General features: G+C 42.4%; 1 protein-coding gene across 2 annotated transcripts in view; it reads right to left on the bottom strand.

Moving 5' to 3' along the window:
- Positions 1–2,583: 2,583 nt before the first annotated feature.
- Positions 2,584–18,171, bottom strand: part of Cers6 (ceramide synthase 6) — a 262,719-nt gene continuing 247,131 nt past the window's right edge. The window contains exons 9-11 of one of the 2 annotated variants that reach the window (XM_006972379.4): positions 11,517–11,673; positions 10,924–10,947; positions 2,584–8,253 (exon numbers count right to left, since the gene is read on the bottom strand). In XM_006972379.4, coding sequence (XP_006972441.1) covers positions 8,104–8,253; positions 10,924–10,947; positions 11,517–11,673 — 331 coding nt within the window. In that variant the 3' untranslated portion in view covers positions 2,584–8,103. The remainder of the gene's footprint in view (positions 8,254–10,923; positions 10,948–11,516; positions 11,674–18,171) is intronic. The other variant, XM_006972378.4, reaches the window with a different exon arrangement.

The following is an 18,171-nucleotide window of genomic DNA, read 5'->3' as shown; positions in this document are numbered from 1 at the left end:
TTCCTTCCTAGATTGTATGTTCCCTGAAAGGAGACTGTATCTATCTCAGTTACAATTCTATCTTCATTCTCAGGAACAATCTGAGGCATCCTGTGGCTGCCTATAGTTTTGAATGGTCGAATCATACAGTTAGGAACCTGCACATTAGCTTATCAAATCATCTCATGGCTATTTCCTATGATTCTTTAAGAAAACCTTGGTCATAGTTGTTGGCGCTTAGACCTTCTTGCTGCATTTTCTAGCTCATTAATTCTCTATTATTCAGTGTCCCCTTCTATGGTTCCTCTCAGCTTGGTCCTAGTCATTGCTTTAGGCCCCCATCTTGAACCACCCCAAAACATTTTTGGTTTTCTACCCACTACACCAGTAAGCAGAGTTGGGCCCACAAAGGAAAAACCTTGATTCTTTATGTAGTGGGAGTTGACATGCTTTCTCCTTTCTCTTTGCTCTTCTCTAACAGATGGAGTTTTCATTGCTGATAGCTCACGACTTACCCATCTCTATCCCAACTGAGTACATTTTCTTTTTGTACTGAATGATGTTTCTGCAACATTGATTGGGCTGTGGGATGCAGCAAGTCCTGGCTGAAGCCAGGGGTCCTGGCCTGATGCTGTGTGCTGTTTGCTGCCCCAGATCTTTGCTCTGCTGGGTGCACTGAGGTGCTCAGTCCTGCAGTGTGCAGTTCCTGTGCTCTGCATGGTAGCTTTCTGGTTGAGTTCAGCCAATGGGTGGCAGAGACACAAGGACACAGAGACACAAGGACACCAGGATCACAGCCCTCACAGCACAGCCTTTCCTCTACACGATTCCCTCTCACTGGCATCCGTTATCAGCACAGGGGGAGAAAATGTCTTTTCATACGCAGAGAGGTAGGTGCCTTTTCTACTCTGATTTCATCTGGTAATCCAGCTTGAACCACTAAAAACATTTTTTTCCTTGCTTCTTCAACTTATCTACCTACAGTGACTTGTGGCTTTCACTTCTATCAGCTTTACAGAATTTTAAAGTTTCAATGCTTAGGAACGATCTAATTTGTGCTAATTATGCTAGCATCACTGTGACAAAAATATTGAACAAGCACTTCAAGGGAGAAGAACTTATCTTGGCTCATGGTCTCGGGGGGTTCGGAATGTGCTTGTTTGACATCATGGCCCCGGCCAGAACATCATGGCAGCAGGAACATCCGTGAGGTTGTCACTTCACAGCAAAAAGGAAGCAAAGGAGGGGGCTGGGGACGAGGTGTCACCTTGCAAAGCTTGCTCTTAGAGAGCCACTTCCTTCATCTACATCCCACCCACCAAAACGGAACCACTATAAGGAACCGAGCTTTCAGCACACGAGCCTGAGGGGGGCATTTCATATCCAAATGACTCTTAATTTTTCTTGTTTTAGTCTTTGGGGATAATCAAAAACTGAGATGCCAAGACTTCAAGCAGCACAATGATCGGTTCTGAGGAACCACCGGAACTCCAGCAGGTCCTGCCAGCCTAGTCCCTCTGCTGTGTCTTCGTGCCTTCTTGGAGTGATGCTGACATTGTCGCCACTCTCTTGGTTGAAGCAAGGGCAGGATTGGTAGATTGAGAATCAGGAGGCAGAAATAACATACATGCTCAGGTTTGATGTGATTGTCCTAGCAGGAAGGGGTCTGGGAAAAAGCAAGTTGCATTTTGGCTACTGGGGAACATGTTCCCAGTATTGGATTAGCCTCCCTAGAACCGGAAGAGTTCATAACGTCCCAAAGGATGTATTTTCTTAGAGTTTGTTTTTGTGTTTCAGAGAAATTTCCGTCATTGATGTCACTAGAATAACTTAATGGATTCTATTGCTGTTCAGGATGATTGCTACATTTCTAAGATTTTTTTTTTTTTAGAAAATTTTGATTTTTTTCGATGGTGTCTTGATGAATTTTGGTGCTATTTTATGCCTTTTTTTGTTTTGTTTTGTTTTTTTGTTTTTTGAGACAGGGTTTCTCTGTGTAGCTTTGCGCCTTTCCTGGAGCTCACTTGGTAGCCCAGGCTGGCCTCGAACTCACAGAGATCCGCCTGGCTCTGCCTCCCAAGTGCTGGGATTAAAGGCGTGCGCCACCAACGCCCGGCTATTTTATGCCTTTTGAGATACTGCATGATATAAGCACTGATGGGAAGTGCAGTGTGGGAAAGGCAGAATCCCTCAGCAGAGGCAGAGGTGGGGAAAAGGTCTAGTGGTAGGGAGTCCAGATCCCAAGAAGATGTCATTGGCCAAGCTGTTTGAGGCACATGCACAGAAATGGGCCGCTTTGGGTACTGGTTATCAGTGCCTCCTTCACAATTTGGAAAAATCAGCATCATCTGATTTATTTAAATAGCTTTCGCTATAAATCATGATTCCAGGATGGAGGGTTCTATGCGATTTAACGTTGAAGATTTTGCATCCTAAATTTCAAGGAAATATTTTAGCATACGATGATATAACACTAGTTCTCAGTGATCACAATGATGGGGAGAATTGTAAGAGAAGACTGATGGCAGAGCTCTGACAAAACCCCACCCAGGAATGCTTGATGTGTTCCCAGTTCAGCTGGTCGGGGCTTACAGTAAAGGACACTTTTGCTGTACTCTTAATGCTTATCTTTATTATGAAAGTGTTTCCAAAGTAAAATGATCCTCATAATAATGATTACTTCCAAAGATCAAGAATGAATAATTATATTTCCATATAAAAATCAGCAAAACACGGTAACAGTACACGGAAGAATTCTAATTGGCTAATGGTACACCATTTCACTTCTGACAGATGCTCAAGGACTGAACAGTCTTTAGGGAACAAAGAGCTTCCAGCACCTACCCTAGTTCTCGCTGAAAGTCGGAAAAGAGAAACACATCCCCAAATTAACCACCATCCTTTTCTATGACAGCAAAAGGCCATAAAGGTCACTGAAAATGACTTGGGTGAAGGAGTTATGAAAACTGTGAGCTTAGGGGAAATCAAACTGGAGTGTGTTTTCCACATTTATGTTAATTAACCTTTGAGCAGAAGTTCCAGAATCACAACATTATATTCCAGAGTTTTGTAGCTAACATTTAAAAAAAAAAATCTTCACATTAAGGACAGTTTTACAGATAGCTTATGACATTTACTGTAGGCAAAAAGGATAAGAAATATGAATGAAATCAATTTTTTTTCACTGAACATGGAAACTATGATGACTGCTGCTGTACCTTGGTTCCCAGACAACTCACAATACAGGAAGCTAAGCATTCATGGACCTGGGTTCAGGAAACACATGTACATGGGCACAGGGTTTTTTTTTTTCCCTCTCAGGAAAATGGGACCAGGCAGAGGAGGAGGTGTGGGAAGAGCTGATCTAAGGGTCACCGGGAAACTGAAAGCAGAGACATGTTAGCATTTGGCTTTCTTTTACCAGAGTTCCAGGAGGCCAAAAGGACTGTAAGTGAATGAGATAAGCAGGACAGACTCTAGGCTAACAGTACCCTCTCATCACTTCCTGGCAATCCTGAAAATGCCCAGTTCCATACAGATGTCATCTGGTGGCAGAGCCTTTTTAATTTCTTAGAGTTGGTGGGGCCTCCATGGACCCATCTGCCAACGGCATTCATTTCAAAGGCTCTTGGTTAAATTCAAGACACAAAATTATGCAAGAGGCTAAGGTTCTCATCGGGGGTCTCCAGATTCAATTATTTATGATGATTTATGTTCTTCAATACAATTTTCTTTATGAAAAGTAGCTACCTTTAACTATTGGTTAGAGGAGTTTCAACAGCTGTGACCAGGGCTCCCTCACATCTGCTTGGTGCCCCCTAGGGGCAAGCTGGTGCCATGTACACACAGGTAAACTACAGGGTCCTCCTTTGGCCCATTTGTTTCGTAGAACTAAAATGTGACTGGTAGAATGTAGCTAATTAGTCTATAGCATTTGGAGAATGGCACAATTTCAACTCAGCAAGAGAAACGGATCTTGGGAAGAATACATCTGGAAAAAGCCTTGTTTCACTTTTTTAAAGAATTGTTTGCAATCCTTCCTGCCAGGGACAGCATACTGGAAGGTGAGTGCAGTAAACAGGGCTCTCTCCATTTCTTTCTTTCTACACAACAACCTGAAAGAGCCATGTGATCATATTCCTTTAAGGCTGACTTTTATCTTACTTGACTTTTTTCTCATTTGGATGTTAGAAACATTTCAGGGCTACAGTTCCTTATTTACTAAGCAGAAATAAGTTAAAGACAAGAAAATAAGCAAGTAAGAGCCTTAAGACCACAAACACCACATAAAATGTGAACACTTAACCTTTTATTTCCAAAGGTGTTGAAGCCTCTCTGGATATAATGACATCATTGCCCATAATGATCAATGGACCTGCATACACCTTTGGAGTAATTTTGTATACTTTTTACACTTCAAATAAAAAAAATACTCAAATATCCAAGCAACTTTGGCATTAATTTCCACCCAAATGATTACTAATACAAGATGATGAAGGGTTTGGAGATAATCAAGGGTACTCATACATTCTCTCAGAAGAGCTTGTCAGCAAAGACATAGGTAAACCACAAAGAAGTCATTTTTAACAGACAAACTACGACCAAGTCCCATCTTTGCTTAGCTCAAATAACAATGAGATTTAAATGCAAGGTGGAAGATTCAGACCCTTTCTATCTAAGATGAAGGAAGGCATTCAGTTTGCTCAAACTCAAACTCTACCAAGTATGTCACTTAACAATAGGGACACGTTCTGAGAAACGTGTCCCGCGCCGATTTTGTCATTCTATGAGCATCACTGAGTGTACTTACACACAAGCAGACAGTATTGCCTCTCAGTGCCTTTGGGACCACAGGAGCACAGGCAGCCCATCCTGGAGTGCAGCACTGTGGCTGAGTATATGGCTGCGTTCAGATGAGAATTTGACATTTGGAGACTTACCCATCATATGAACTAAAGATCTGATCTAGCCTTGCTTGTTCCCTGGCTTTTCTGCCTTGTTCTTCTCTGTCAGATGCCAGTGGCACGATCAGAGGGGGATTGGGGATGTCCTCTGTCTGGCAATTCAGCAGCATTCGAACCCTGGGGTTAAATGGTAATCACCCTCATTTTTACAACGAACACCCGAGTGACCCACAATACTGTCCTTCTGGTTGCTTCTCTCCTCTCATCGTCCACAGGACTAAGTTTGAGAGAGCGAACTGGGTTTGGCTTAAGTGTGACAGCAGGTGCTCAGGGCCTGGGTTCTCTCTCAGGGAGCTCTGTGGATAAGAGGCTGAAAGGGTTTGGCTCCTCTCAGCAGGTGGGAGGCAAAACCAAGGAGAAGGAAAGTTTCTACAGTACATGTGAATGTATCTTTTTATGACAGGATGGATGAAGGTGAGTCAGTACTAATTTGGTTTTACTGTTTTTTTGGAGGAACATACGTATACACATACAAACCACACACGGCTATATCATTTATTGACTCAAGGCCAAATTCTACTTGATTTCCTACTCTCCCCCCACTAAATCTAGGTAAGCTATAACACTGGTGATCAAAAGTTACTTTTTCTAGAGTCCTTTCTACACACACCTTGGTACCCTGGGAAATGTGAATGCAACCAGGAGGAAGGGGACATCACCACAGACTATGATAATTAATGAGACCACCACTCAGACTAACCTACAGCTGGATTTAGAAATCACACTTCTGAAGGCTATGGCAGGGCATGGGTGGACAAGATTCCTCACACAGTGTCTGTGCTTAGTCTTATCCAGTCACTATGGGAGAACAGCAGACAGAGATATATTCTATTCCAGGGAAAGCCTACAAACACCATTTCAATTCACCAAACGGAACTATTTTCTCTAGAATGCAAAAATGAAACAAAAATCTACAGACACAGTAGACGAACCGGTCAAGTTACTGGTGTCAGTCAGAAAACACATCCCTAACTCTAGCAGGTTCAGAACTGCCTTTGATACGGGCAGAATCAACTTACTTCGTTTTACATACCTCTTCTGAATTTGTACAAATTGATCTTAAAATTCTTCTGTACAAAAAAGGGTCACTTGGTTCAAATTCAAATATACTGTGGCTCTCAAGTTCATGCCACCCCTGGGAGGAGGAGGAGGAGGAGGGGCCCAGACACTTAAGCAAGATGGGCATGCTCCTTAGCTCAGCTCAGGAAAAGGCTCACCTCCTCAACACTGCTTTGTTTTCCATCTATCTGCATTTGTACAAATGCACTTTGGTATCTTATCACTGGTCTCATAAACTCAAACACTTCCAAGGTTCACTCCTAGACACACAACCGTTTGGGTTAATAAACCAGCAAGGCTCAAAACACACACAGTCAGTTGCCCTGTCTTCTACAGTAACAAGTAGACATGTTTCCAAGCTTTTAAAATTATTATCTGGACCATACCAGAAAATACTGCTTTGTAGTTGGGTGGAGAAAGATCTAACACTGCAGCCAGAGTTCTTTGGGAGTCTTCTCTTAACTATTCACCCATAGGCTTCAAAGGATTGGGTATGAAGATTTAATTTAAAAAAATCAAGGGAAATGTGGATGGCTCTGGGCAGGACAGACATGCACTGCAGCACTTTGCTGTCGGCTGCTCAGTGCCCTGATTACTTTGGATTCCTGTTTTAGGTGATGTTTGACTTAGGAGTATTTGTATTACCATTGGATTCCCTTTTTACTAAAGATGAGATGAGGTAAAGTCCTTGGCTCCCCTGTGTGGTTGCCGTAGCCACACACCAGTGACAATGCCCTGGTTGGGGAGGAGGGGATGCTCTCATGGACTTACTCTTTGGTAATTTTTCTCATGGCTGTCACTGCCATTGTCCAGTAGAAGTTCTGATGTTCTTCTGGAAATAGCTCCACTTGAATAAAAATCCTTAGGAGCCCCCATGAGTCTTCAAAACAGTAAATGAAACAAACTCAACTTGCAGTGCAAGCCTGATGCTTCTAGCAACGAGAAAGTCATTGTGGGATGCATTTAAAGAGAAAGGCCAAGGGTAAATGGTCTTTCTCCCACTGGACTTATTTTTTCTCAGCAAAATAAAAACAAGTCAAGTCCTAGATGAGGCTTTCTCGCGAGAGCTGGTGGCAGTCAAGTGCTTCGCATGAAGTTAGTCTTTGCCAACTCGTAAAAGATTCCCTCTTTATCTGCCTCAAAACGTTCTTAGCTTCTTTTTTTACACGGCAGGACGGAAGACTGTGCTAATACAGTAGGAGCTGCGGCAAGACCTGGTGGAAGTCAGTTGCTAGCCTCCTGTGATTCCCAGAACACAGAGCAAGTCCGCAGTCTGTGGGTCCCTTCCTGTCTGTGAGCTTAAGCTGGAGACACTGTTTCAGAATCAGAACACTGGCCTCACTGGAGGGCAAAGTAACTTGGTTACCAACAAGGTCAACTCCCAACTATCTACCACGCTAATAAGATCTCAAGTTTGTGCATAAGAGACAAAGCAATTTCAAAAGAGACAAATCTATTCCAAAGCAATTTCATACAAAATCCCAAAGTCCCCTACTAGCTATCTCTCTCCATTTGAACTGCTAATTGACCACAAAGAGTGACAGCTAAAATGCCTGGTTCATCCTGTTTAGACTCACACGGGACAACAGTCACCAACTACATGGGCAACTATAAAATGGGTGCAGAATGGAAAGAAAGCCAACCTATCGGGAACTGCGTGAGGATATTTCATGGGGTTTTACTTGGTCTAAGTGATAAGGTCAGCTGATGCTCATGGCACACTGGACTACAGCATGAGAAAGGGGTAGAAACAGATGGAGCATCTCCTTCACGGTCAGTCGTGAGCCCAGAGTAAAAGGAGTGAGGGAATCCTTGCCTGTCCACAGATTTACAAACAAATCAAAAAAATAAATAATATTCCGAGACAAATGCAAACACTGTTCCCTTGTGTCAGTTACATACAGCATGCCTACATAGAGAGAATGGGATTTCTTCTTCATTCACAGACAGGACACATGGCAGTACACTATTCAGAATGCTTTGAGAATCCTAATTTTTGTCTCTGGTGATGAGATATCATGAAAGGAACCGCATTTGCAACTTATTAAATACTTCCAGGAATGAACAGTTCACTTTGTTGAAGACTTATAGTTTTGGGTAATTAGTCATCCATGGAACATGGACCAGTTATGAGATATCCGTTGGTTCCACTGGTTCCGTTGGTTGTCGAAGCGTGTGGTTTCTTCCCTGCAGGTTCTGAGTCCTCATCTTCTGAGCTAGATTCAAGATCGCTCCGGTCATCCTTGGATACCTGCAGAATACAAGAATAGGAGTGTAACCAGCTCCTAGGACCAGCAGGGTGCGGCATGCCCAGCAGCACATGCAATCTCCCATGAAGAGGAACTTTCTCACATGTTACAGAGAGGGTGGGGGAGAGAGAGAGAGAGAGAGAGAGAGAGAGAGAGAGAGAGAGAGAGAGAGAGAGAGAGAGAGAGAAACACTGACATGGTAGTATGCTCTCCTCACTGGAGGGATGTAATGTATGTAACAAAGTAGGTTAGGAAGAATGTAAGTGACTTTAGACATCACAGAGCCTGAAGAGTATCCTTCATGATGGAGAATGTCTAGACCTCGAATCCCATCCCTTCTCATAGTGATAGTGGCTTCTATGCTACTAGGCTGTCACTTTAGGAACTGGGTGCAAATGAGTCCATTTATGCACTAATAACCACATTCTACTGGACAATTATTTAAGGCTAACTCTCAATTATCATGCTAATAGAGATATTCACATCCTAGCTCAAATCATTAAAGCAAACCATTGCTATTTGGCATTGTAATTCATTGCTTTATATTTAATTTCCTTTTTTTTTTTTTGCTAAAATTACTTTGAATTTTTATTTTAGATGTGACATAGTCACACATGGCACCGGAGGGCACTCTAAAGATCCTCTAGATGAGACAGGGCTTCAATATTTGCCAGGAAGAAATCTACTGGCCAGATCCTCAAAAGTCCTTTATTATATGCCAATTTCTTCAGTCTTCCACTTAGTTTCATTAAGTAACGAGGACAGCAAAATAAGACACTAGGATATGTGTCTATATGTTAACATGAAATGTGAAAAAAAATCCTACTATGTAGCAAGGAAACATTATATTGATTTTTAAAACTGAAATAATTTGAATGCCCTTCTCTGTAAGTCTAAATTATAGCCATGATTTTAACCTAGAGGGTCTTAAGATCGTCAAGTAAGTGCACTGTTTATTTAATTAGTCCATTTTTATTTCGATACCATGTCCCACTGTGTAGCCCAGACTTGCAGCAATTCTGCTTTAGCCTCCAGAGTGCTGGGATTCTAGGTACCTATCCACATGCTCAGTTCATATAATTATTAAGCTGGATGGCCAGAGGATCTTGTTGGTGTGGCTTCATGGAAATCTTCCCCGCCTGGTCTTCAGTGATTCCCTAGGGGCTGGGCTGAGGGACTGTCAGAGTCTCTGGACGGTGTTTCAGAATTCCTGGGGGCTTTTCATATCAGATCCTCTCCTCGACACTGTCACATGGACTTGAGAGCTGTGGAATCTACTACCTAGAAGCCATTAGGGAGTGAGTACGGCATCATTTGCAGGTGGGTAGAGATGGGCGAAAGTAAAAGCTGAAAACTATTCTTCCAATCTAACCAGCAATGGGTTAAATATTGTACACAGATGATCACCAATTCAAAGCCCTCCGAGGTGATATTGAACTCACATAGACCATCTCACTCAAAAACAAAACACAACAACTACAAACGTAGATACCAAGGCAACAAATGATTGAGGGGATAAGAAAATCCCAACTTCAAAGGCATGAGTCATAAAGACAGTATTACTGTAAAGCTCCACTATATTTATAAGTCTATTAGTCCCAAATTAAGGCGCTAATATAGGCCTCTAGATGCAGAGAGCATTAATGTGCATGCCTAGTTGATAATTTTAAATTACATTTGGAAAAATCCATAGCTATGACACTGTCAAAGAAAAATGACAATTTAGAATGTCTCAAAATAATCCCCAGGAAGAGCCCACAGACAGGAGTCATCTGATTGTTAGGTGAGAGCAGCAGCGGCCGAGAAGGCATCCTGAAGCCAAAGCTGCAGGGTGTAATTAGTGATCATTTCTTCACAGAGATGAAGGAATAGCAGTTAGAGGGAAGATGACAGGCCTGGTGGAAATAGCAACCCTAGAAGGACACGAGTAATCGAATCTACCGCATCCTTCACCCTTAGTTATTATCAGACTCCCCGGAGTATGCATGTTGATTTAATTTGTGTCCAAATGAAGACAAGAAAAATCTCAAAAGAAACACGAGTTCATTTCAAAGAGTAAGAAGTCACCGGGAAAAATGAACTTTCTCTCCAAAGAAATTAGTTGATCAAAATATTTTGGGATTATATAGGTGGTGATGCTGAGGACTGGCTCCATAGACCATGACAAGTTGCCCAGATGTCTCCTGGGGAGGGGCAGATTCTGTGGACCTCCCTCGATGAGGTCAGAGGCTCATGTGCTACCCTCTGTTTTCGGACCATCAGGACATGGGTAACCCAGGTCTCCTTTTTGCACCACACAGATCAACTAGGTTCGTCTCTCTCATGTCACATGGCTCTGTTTCAGTCTCTTAGCCAACATGTTAGGCACCAAGAAAAAAACAAAAAACAAAAAACAAACCAACCTCCCTTCCCATCTGATCAGCAAGATTTACATGCTCACATAAACGGGCCATGGTGGCACTCCTCCGGTGGTGGCACTCCCCCGGTGGTGGCACTCCCCCGGTGGTGGCACTCCTCCCCCGGTGTCTTTTGTAGTTCATGGAAACGACAACTGCCCCAAAGCTTTCCTTAGTGCCAGCGGGTTAGAGGTAAGAAAATGACCAGAACAAAGCCCTTCAGCACCCCGCCAGCAGGCAAATGTCACCCAGGAAGAGAGAAGACAAGAAACTTACATGCAAAGGGTTCCACTTCCCAGCCTTCCAGGGTGGCAGGAAGAAGAGAACAAACAGGAAGTAAGAAAACATCCTGGAGAATGATCTGGAAACGTCACTGCTCTAGGCAAAGGGGCTGGGGCTCAGGAAGGTTTATTTAAGTCAGCCCATGGTTCCATTCAAAAACAGAGACGAGTCAATTTTATTGGAGAAGTCATGCATGCATTCACTCTTCGATTTGAGAGAAAGGCCAGCTTAAAAATGTGCCCATGACACCAAGCAGTCCTTTTCATGAAAACAAATTATTAAAGTAAATTTCTGCTCACTAGAAATAATCAGAGAAAGTCCAAGGGAGAAAAAGGAAAAAAAAATCCACAACAAATAGTATGCCAACATTAAATCTAAAACTGTAGAGGCTGGGTGTCAGCATCCACAAAGTAACAGAGAAACTTTTAAAATGAACCAATAGGAAGAAAATAATTCGGCTTGTGTTTCAAGGAGGTTTTGGAAGGAATAACACTGATTTTGATGAAATCAGAAATAAGTGATTTCAAAGGAGCCAAAAATACCCTGACATTTCTGGGACATATTGGAGAGAGTGAGTTTTAGCTTACCTTGCCTTTTGAAACAGCTTTGCAAGCTATTTTTACAATCAAGTAAGACCAGAAGCAGTTCAAGCCTTGTATTAGCATCAGTAGCAGGTTAAAAAGCCACCAGGAAGGGTAAGGTCCGACGATCTCCCAACTTTCAAACAGTGTGGTATTTAACACCCTGAGGAGGAGAAGAAAGCCATTACCGAACACAGCATTTCATTTTGTTCTAAAGGAGTCCTAGTGATTTCCAGCGAGCACAAGGTCAATAGTCTCCCCCACCTGCCCTCCCCCTCCTGGGGAGACAGCCTGGAAGTTAAGCAGGAACTGAGGACTCATCCCTTGCCATGGTGCCCTGATGGTGTGGGACGCTGCGATTCTCTCTCGAGCAGCCTATGTGAAACTACTTGCTGTTTAAAACACTGTCATCATTTCCAGTGCGCACTTTGCTAGCATTGTGCAAATCCACATTCCTGTGTCACAGCCACCACCGCCCACCCTCCTGAAAAACTGAGACTCTGGGCCCGTTGAACAATACCTCTGTCCCAAGAAACTTCCGTTCTATTTTCTGCCTCCGTGAACTGAGCTATTAAGGTCTGTTTGTGGAATCATGAAACAGTGGTCATTGGTTCCTTCTACCAACACAATAGCCTTAAGGTTTATCCCTTCAGCACCAAGTCTCAGGATTTCTTTCCTATTGGAGTATATGTACACACCACACTTTTACATGGTCGACCACCAGCAGACACCTGGCTTACTTCCATCCTTTGGCTATTGTAAATACTGCTTCTAGGAGTTTGGGCTCAAACAAGTATCTGTTCCGGCATACATCTTTCAGCTCTACACATAGGAGCAAAATTCCTGAATCCGTTTGATTTCTCCTTCACTTTCATCATTCATTGCTTCCTCTATGAATTTCACTCATCTTTTGGATTTCATTCTCTATTTAACAACTAATTTAAAAGGCCTGCGTTGTCTTCAATTTTTTTTTTTTATTTTTTTTATTTTTTTTTGGTTTTCTGTGGTGTGAAGAACACCACCCAATATTATACGGCAAGAAAAAAAAATAAGGTGAACTCTTAAACATGTTCAGTTCAGTGCAGACCTCATTCTGCACACAGCAGCAATTAGAATATGCATGAGAGCCAGCCAGGCTTGCATCTGCTTGGGGCTCCATTAGAGGGCTCTTAATTGTCTAATTCTTCCCCTGGGAAAGAGCTGACAGTTGAAAGACATCATTTGGAAGCGATGTCCTGATGCCAGTATTTGAAAGATTTGTTTTTAACAGAAATTATGAAGGTATAATGAATGTATGTAGTTTTAAAAGTGTGTTGGAGTATGCACTTGAGTTAGGGGAAAAAAAGAGAAATTGGCTCTATACTCTGCCACAAGACCCAGCAGGGGGCAGCCACGAGGAACAGATGCATGCAGCCCGGTTCAGGGGCTCTGCTGTGTTGGCCTCTGCTGCTCTTCAGTCCTTGGAGACTGACTGGTCACCTGGACCCCTGTCACTGTCACATGACACCCCCTCCCCACGTGACTTTGGGATCACCCCTCCGCCCCTTCTCAGTCCTCACTGGGCTGCATGAGAAGGTACCAGATGGCTATGGGAGTGGACTGCTCTTGGAGTTAAGGTAGAAGCCACTCACACAGGGCCAGAAGGAAAATATACAAAGAATTTAAACCAACAGCATGATGAGTGTTTTCGGAGAGGTTAAAAAACGCCCTTTACGTTAGGAAATTGACTGTCACAAGTGGCGGATGAGTTCAAGGGACAAGAATGCGAAACAGACCGAAGTGTGTTTCCCACTGCAGTTGCGACAACTCATTCAGGACTACAATGTGTCTAACACTCTGTCTTTAATCCTGTCACTCTGATTATCTCCACAGAACAATTCAGAACAAACATATATTCAAAAAGCCTCACAACAGTAGTATGAGACTGAACTTAGTAACTCAAAGTAGCATTATGCTTTATATAGACTATACTGATATATTAATACTGGAATGAATATAAGGAAATCTATTAATATAATGTATCACATCAATAGTCCAAACAGGCACAAACCTAATTATTTCCATGGCACCATAGACATTTGGTAATGTCCAATTTTCCATTGCTGTGTTTTAAAAATGGACTTACTATAATTTTAATGCTCTCATATTAACATTTTAATAAACAACAGCTCCTTTTAAAATCAGGAACACACGTGGAAGTCAGCTTCAGCAGTATTATTAGGGGTTCTAGTGATTCACAATGTCAAGAAATGAAATATTTTTATTTCAAATAGTTTGTGCCAATCTATAAATATTTTAAAAGTAGCAAACAATGAACATATCCTCTGATATAAAATATCTAACAAATTAGTTTCCATCTTTATTTCAGAAATTATGAAGTAAATCAAAGAATTAAATATGTTTTTATTTCTATTCTATGTTTTGTATTTGGGTCTCTCTTGCACACTTTGGGTCAGCAATTATGACTAAGTTACTTCCCTGTCCCTGAATCATATTTCAAAACTTTCTAATGATGGAAGAAAAAGTCATGGGAAAGAGGGAGGAAGGGAGGTAGAGATGGGGGTAGGGAGATTGGGGGAGGGAGGGGGAAGGGAGGGGGGATGGGGAAGAGGGAGGGAGAAAGGGAGGGGGGACGGAGGGAGGGGGGAAGGGGAGGGAGGGTGGGTGGGTGGGTGAAGGTTAAAGCTTGTGGAATTTCCTTTGGTGGATCACAGAATTTTGTATTCTTTACATTCTTCTATTTTCCCCAAATTATGTCAAATAATTTAAAAAAATACTACTTATTTCTGAGAAAGAGTGCATTGAGATAATACCTATATTGCTGCCTTGTTTGTGCTAAGTAGTTCTGGTCTCTTGAAATGTCACTTTGCAGACCAGGGACCATCAGGTCTAAACAAGGCTCGGTGCCTCGGCCACGGGGGGAGGGATCCACACACCTTACATTTTCTATTCCCAGCTGCATTCAGAGCTGCATCCTGGCAGTAATATGTTTGCCAGATGTTTGCCGAGTGGCTCTTGGGTTGGTTTATCTGGCAACCAAGTAAACAAGCAGAAGCAGTGTCTGGGATGATGACAAGACTTTGACCACAAAGCCGGCTCTGCTTCTTGACATGCACCCTAGACACCCGACACTACGCTTCACCGAGTCTGAACAGAAAGAGGGTCTGGATAGGCAGCCACATCCACTGCATCATTCTGCACAGTGTGAAGTAGCATCCAGCTGGCTCCAGGTTGGGAGCCTGTCTCACCAACGCCACACACGGCTTAGTTTGAGCAGGGGCTGGTGACAGGGCAGCACTTACATTAATTTCAGAAAAGCTACATTACAATGCATCAACTCTGCTGTGACAGCCATGGGTGTCTCTGAGATCCCACTCAAAAATAATGTGATTTCTCTGAAAATTGACTTGGCGGCTTGCAGAGACACTTGGGAAAATATAATCAGTATACAGCCCTCCAGGAGCTTGGTAAGGAAAGCTGCGGGAGACAGCTAACATATGACACCTGGACTCTGAAAAGCAGCAAACCTACACTGTTCTGAGCAAACTGCTCCTTTTTTGGACAAGTTATTCAAATGGTGATGACAAGATCTTATTCTTTCTGAAAGGTTAGGCCTAGAAATATGTACTGTGATGGTGCCATTATAAACCCATGGTGACGGACTCCGGCGGAGCAGCCTTCTCTCTCTCAGCAAGGACTGGTCAGGGCAGGGGAAGAGGGAGGCTGATTGGAAATGTTCATGTCCTCATCTGGGTAGTGATTGCATGGGTTATGAATGCATAAAACTGTGTACACAGGGCAAGCTGTATCCTGGAGGTCTGTGCACTATACTATAGATGTGAATCCTCTGCCTATAAAATGAAATGGGAGGAGTCTCTGTGTCAAACAAAACACATATGAAGACTATCAACTTGTAATTCCTGATTTGTGTATTTACTATGGTGGTATCAGGGTGTCGTCCTCCACCTCTCTGTTCAATGTATTAATTCTGGGAAAATAATATTTTTCTTTCCCAAATAATAGTTCTTTCCCAAGTAACAGCAAACCTCTACTGCTATCTAACAAGAGTTGAGAGTGTGGGGGCAAAGGTCAAGCACAGACCTCTTCATTCATTCATTCATTCATTCATTCATTCATTCATTCATTCATTCATTATTTTATTTTCATTAAGATTAGGCTCACTTAACCACTAGATGGCACATCAGGCACACACAAAGCATGCTCACATGGAATTACTCTGCCAAACCCAGCAGAGACAACACTTGATCTCTAGGTGATACCCTTCCTTCTAAAAGTCTCATCAATCAATGGGATGAAGGGGTTCTTGTGTAAGTCTCTTTCTTACTACATAGGTATGCCTCAACAGATGACTGCAGGGAGCCCACGCAATTCCCTAGAGATAAGGAGACATATTGTTGACCACACAGATCTTGGCTGGGTGTGTTATTTTTAATAGATTTTAATGAATCATAAGAATATAATTCACTTTGCCTTATGATGATTTCTACTCTGTTTTTACCTCTTATGGCCCCTTTTTCTTAAATTTGACTTTAATAGAAGCATATAGAATGTGGTGGTAGAATGCATATATTCCTGGGGAAAAGTTTATAATGTTTTTGTTGTTGAACAAAGGATCCACAGAGCAATATTATTTTAATAAAACATTTATAGCTGTTTTCATTAGCATCTAGAATACCAATACAACTTAAGGCATTCTGCTTTCTTTCGTTACTTCAGGAGTCTGGGAGACTCAGAGAAATTGCCACAGACATCTCATCTAGAGGATCCACCTCCAATATAAGAATGAAATATATGTGTATATATCTATCTATCTATCTATATATAGATATATATATCTCATATAGTGACTTACAAAAGTGCGAATTTATGTTTTCTATCTTTTTTACATATAGTTAGGTAAACATTCACATGTTTGGTGCCATCCATCATGTTTTTTAAGTACTTCAGTGATAGGAGTGCAGGAACACATAATGGTAATTGAGAGATTAAGCCCGGGGGAGGGGGGGGGAGGGTTCTTACTGTACAAATGTTTCAGGTAGTTACAGGTACTTTTTTTTCAGTGCTGGGGATTGAACCCAGAACTTCCTATATGCCCAAACAGGCACTCTACTGCTAAGTTATGTCCCCCATGCTGGGTGGATATCTTGGGTGAAACTCTGGTTCCTAGCCATGGACAGCACCCCCGTCCTATCTCTTCTCTGTTCCCAACAAGGAGTTCTATGTGGGCTTTGTGTTTTCTGGAATGATCTCTATTGAGAAACATAACAATAATTAGGCCCACACTGAACATCCAAAGAGAGCCAAGATTTATTCTCTAGGAGGCAGAGTCAAAGATTCATCTTGAAGAGTGCCACATGCCAGAGGAGCTGCTTTGGAAGGTGAAATGTCCCCACAGTCAACATTGGGTTTCTCTACTTCAACACTTCTGTATGGTCTTGACACCAGATTTCCAGAGAGAACTCAGTTTATACTATGCTGTGTTTTATCTCGGGCATAAATGTGAACATCATCTCCCCAAAAAAATCTAAATGAGAAGTAGATCCTACCCAAGATTTGCCAATTACCTAACTATGTCATGCTGTGTAGAGCAGATGCTAACAAGCAAGCATTTTAAAATTATATTGAATAGAAACTACAGGTGCTGAAAATTTGAAGGCCAGATACTTAATTGTCTCTGTCTCTCTGTCCCTCGCTCCCTCTCTTCCTTCCTCTCTCACCCCCCCCCATAATAACTCTGAGCCTAACCTATAACTTAGTTGAATCTTGGACATTCAAGACTTCAACAGGAATGCGTATGATTACTCCCTTTTAACAGGGCACCCCACTCACAGCTTGGACTTCTCCACGTTGCTGGTACAGTCAGCAAGTCTTGGCAGGTTGGCTTGGGAGTCAGATGCCTGATCACCTTGGACAACTGTTCCCCTTGCCTATCAGCCTATGGCAAACATGACTGTGATTTCTTTATCCCTGACAGGAATCTGAACTTGAACCACGGCCACCTACTTCTCTTTCATTTAGAAATGGATGTACTGATTCTATCCCTACCTCTCTACAAATCAGACATTCAGTCAAGTAAGTCTTACTTTTGCCCGGCCCTGGCTGGACTGAAGAGTTGGTCCCTTATCACATCTCAGTGAGTTTGTAACTGGTGACTTCCGGCTAGAGCAGAGGGTTTTCTCAACCTACTCTCCTTCCTGTGTTCCTCATCTCCCAGTCTGAGTCTCCCTGGCCATGCTGGGTCTTTCAGCATGATTGCAATAGGCTTGTGTGTTCAACCATGTGTAATTTGTTGTTGCTTCTCTGTTGGTAAAGAAGACTTTCGCCCCTTCCTTTTTTAACAGTTCTTCACTGAGTAATTACTATTGCTAAGTAGTCAAATATGCTATGCACATTACTGGATTTGATCCTTTCAATACCCCCCATGAGACTTTTATCCTCATGGGCGCAAGAGTCAATATTTATCGGAAATTGTACGTTAGAAACCAGGCTCAGGTGTCACAGTGAACTTACTCAATTCTCATAAAAGGTTTTAGGGTAAATCCTCATTTTCTTCCCCCATAGGTACTGCTATCTCTATTTTTCCAGACAGGACATTGAAATCAAGAGAATGTAAATAACATGCCCAAGGTCTGGTTTGGCA

This window comes from Peromyscus maniculatus, chromosome 4 (assembly GCF_049852395.1).
Source record: "Peromyscus maniculatus bairdii isolate BWxNUB_F1_BW_parent chromosome 4, HU_Pman_BW_mat_3.1, whole genome shotgun sequence".
Lineage (NCBI taxonomy): Eukaryota > Metazoa > Chordata > Mammalia > Rodentia > Cricetidae > Peromyscus > Peromyscus maniculatus.
Note: the sequence above shows the minus strand (reverse complement) of the source record. Positions and strands in the feature narration are given on the sequence as shown.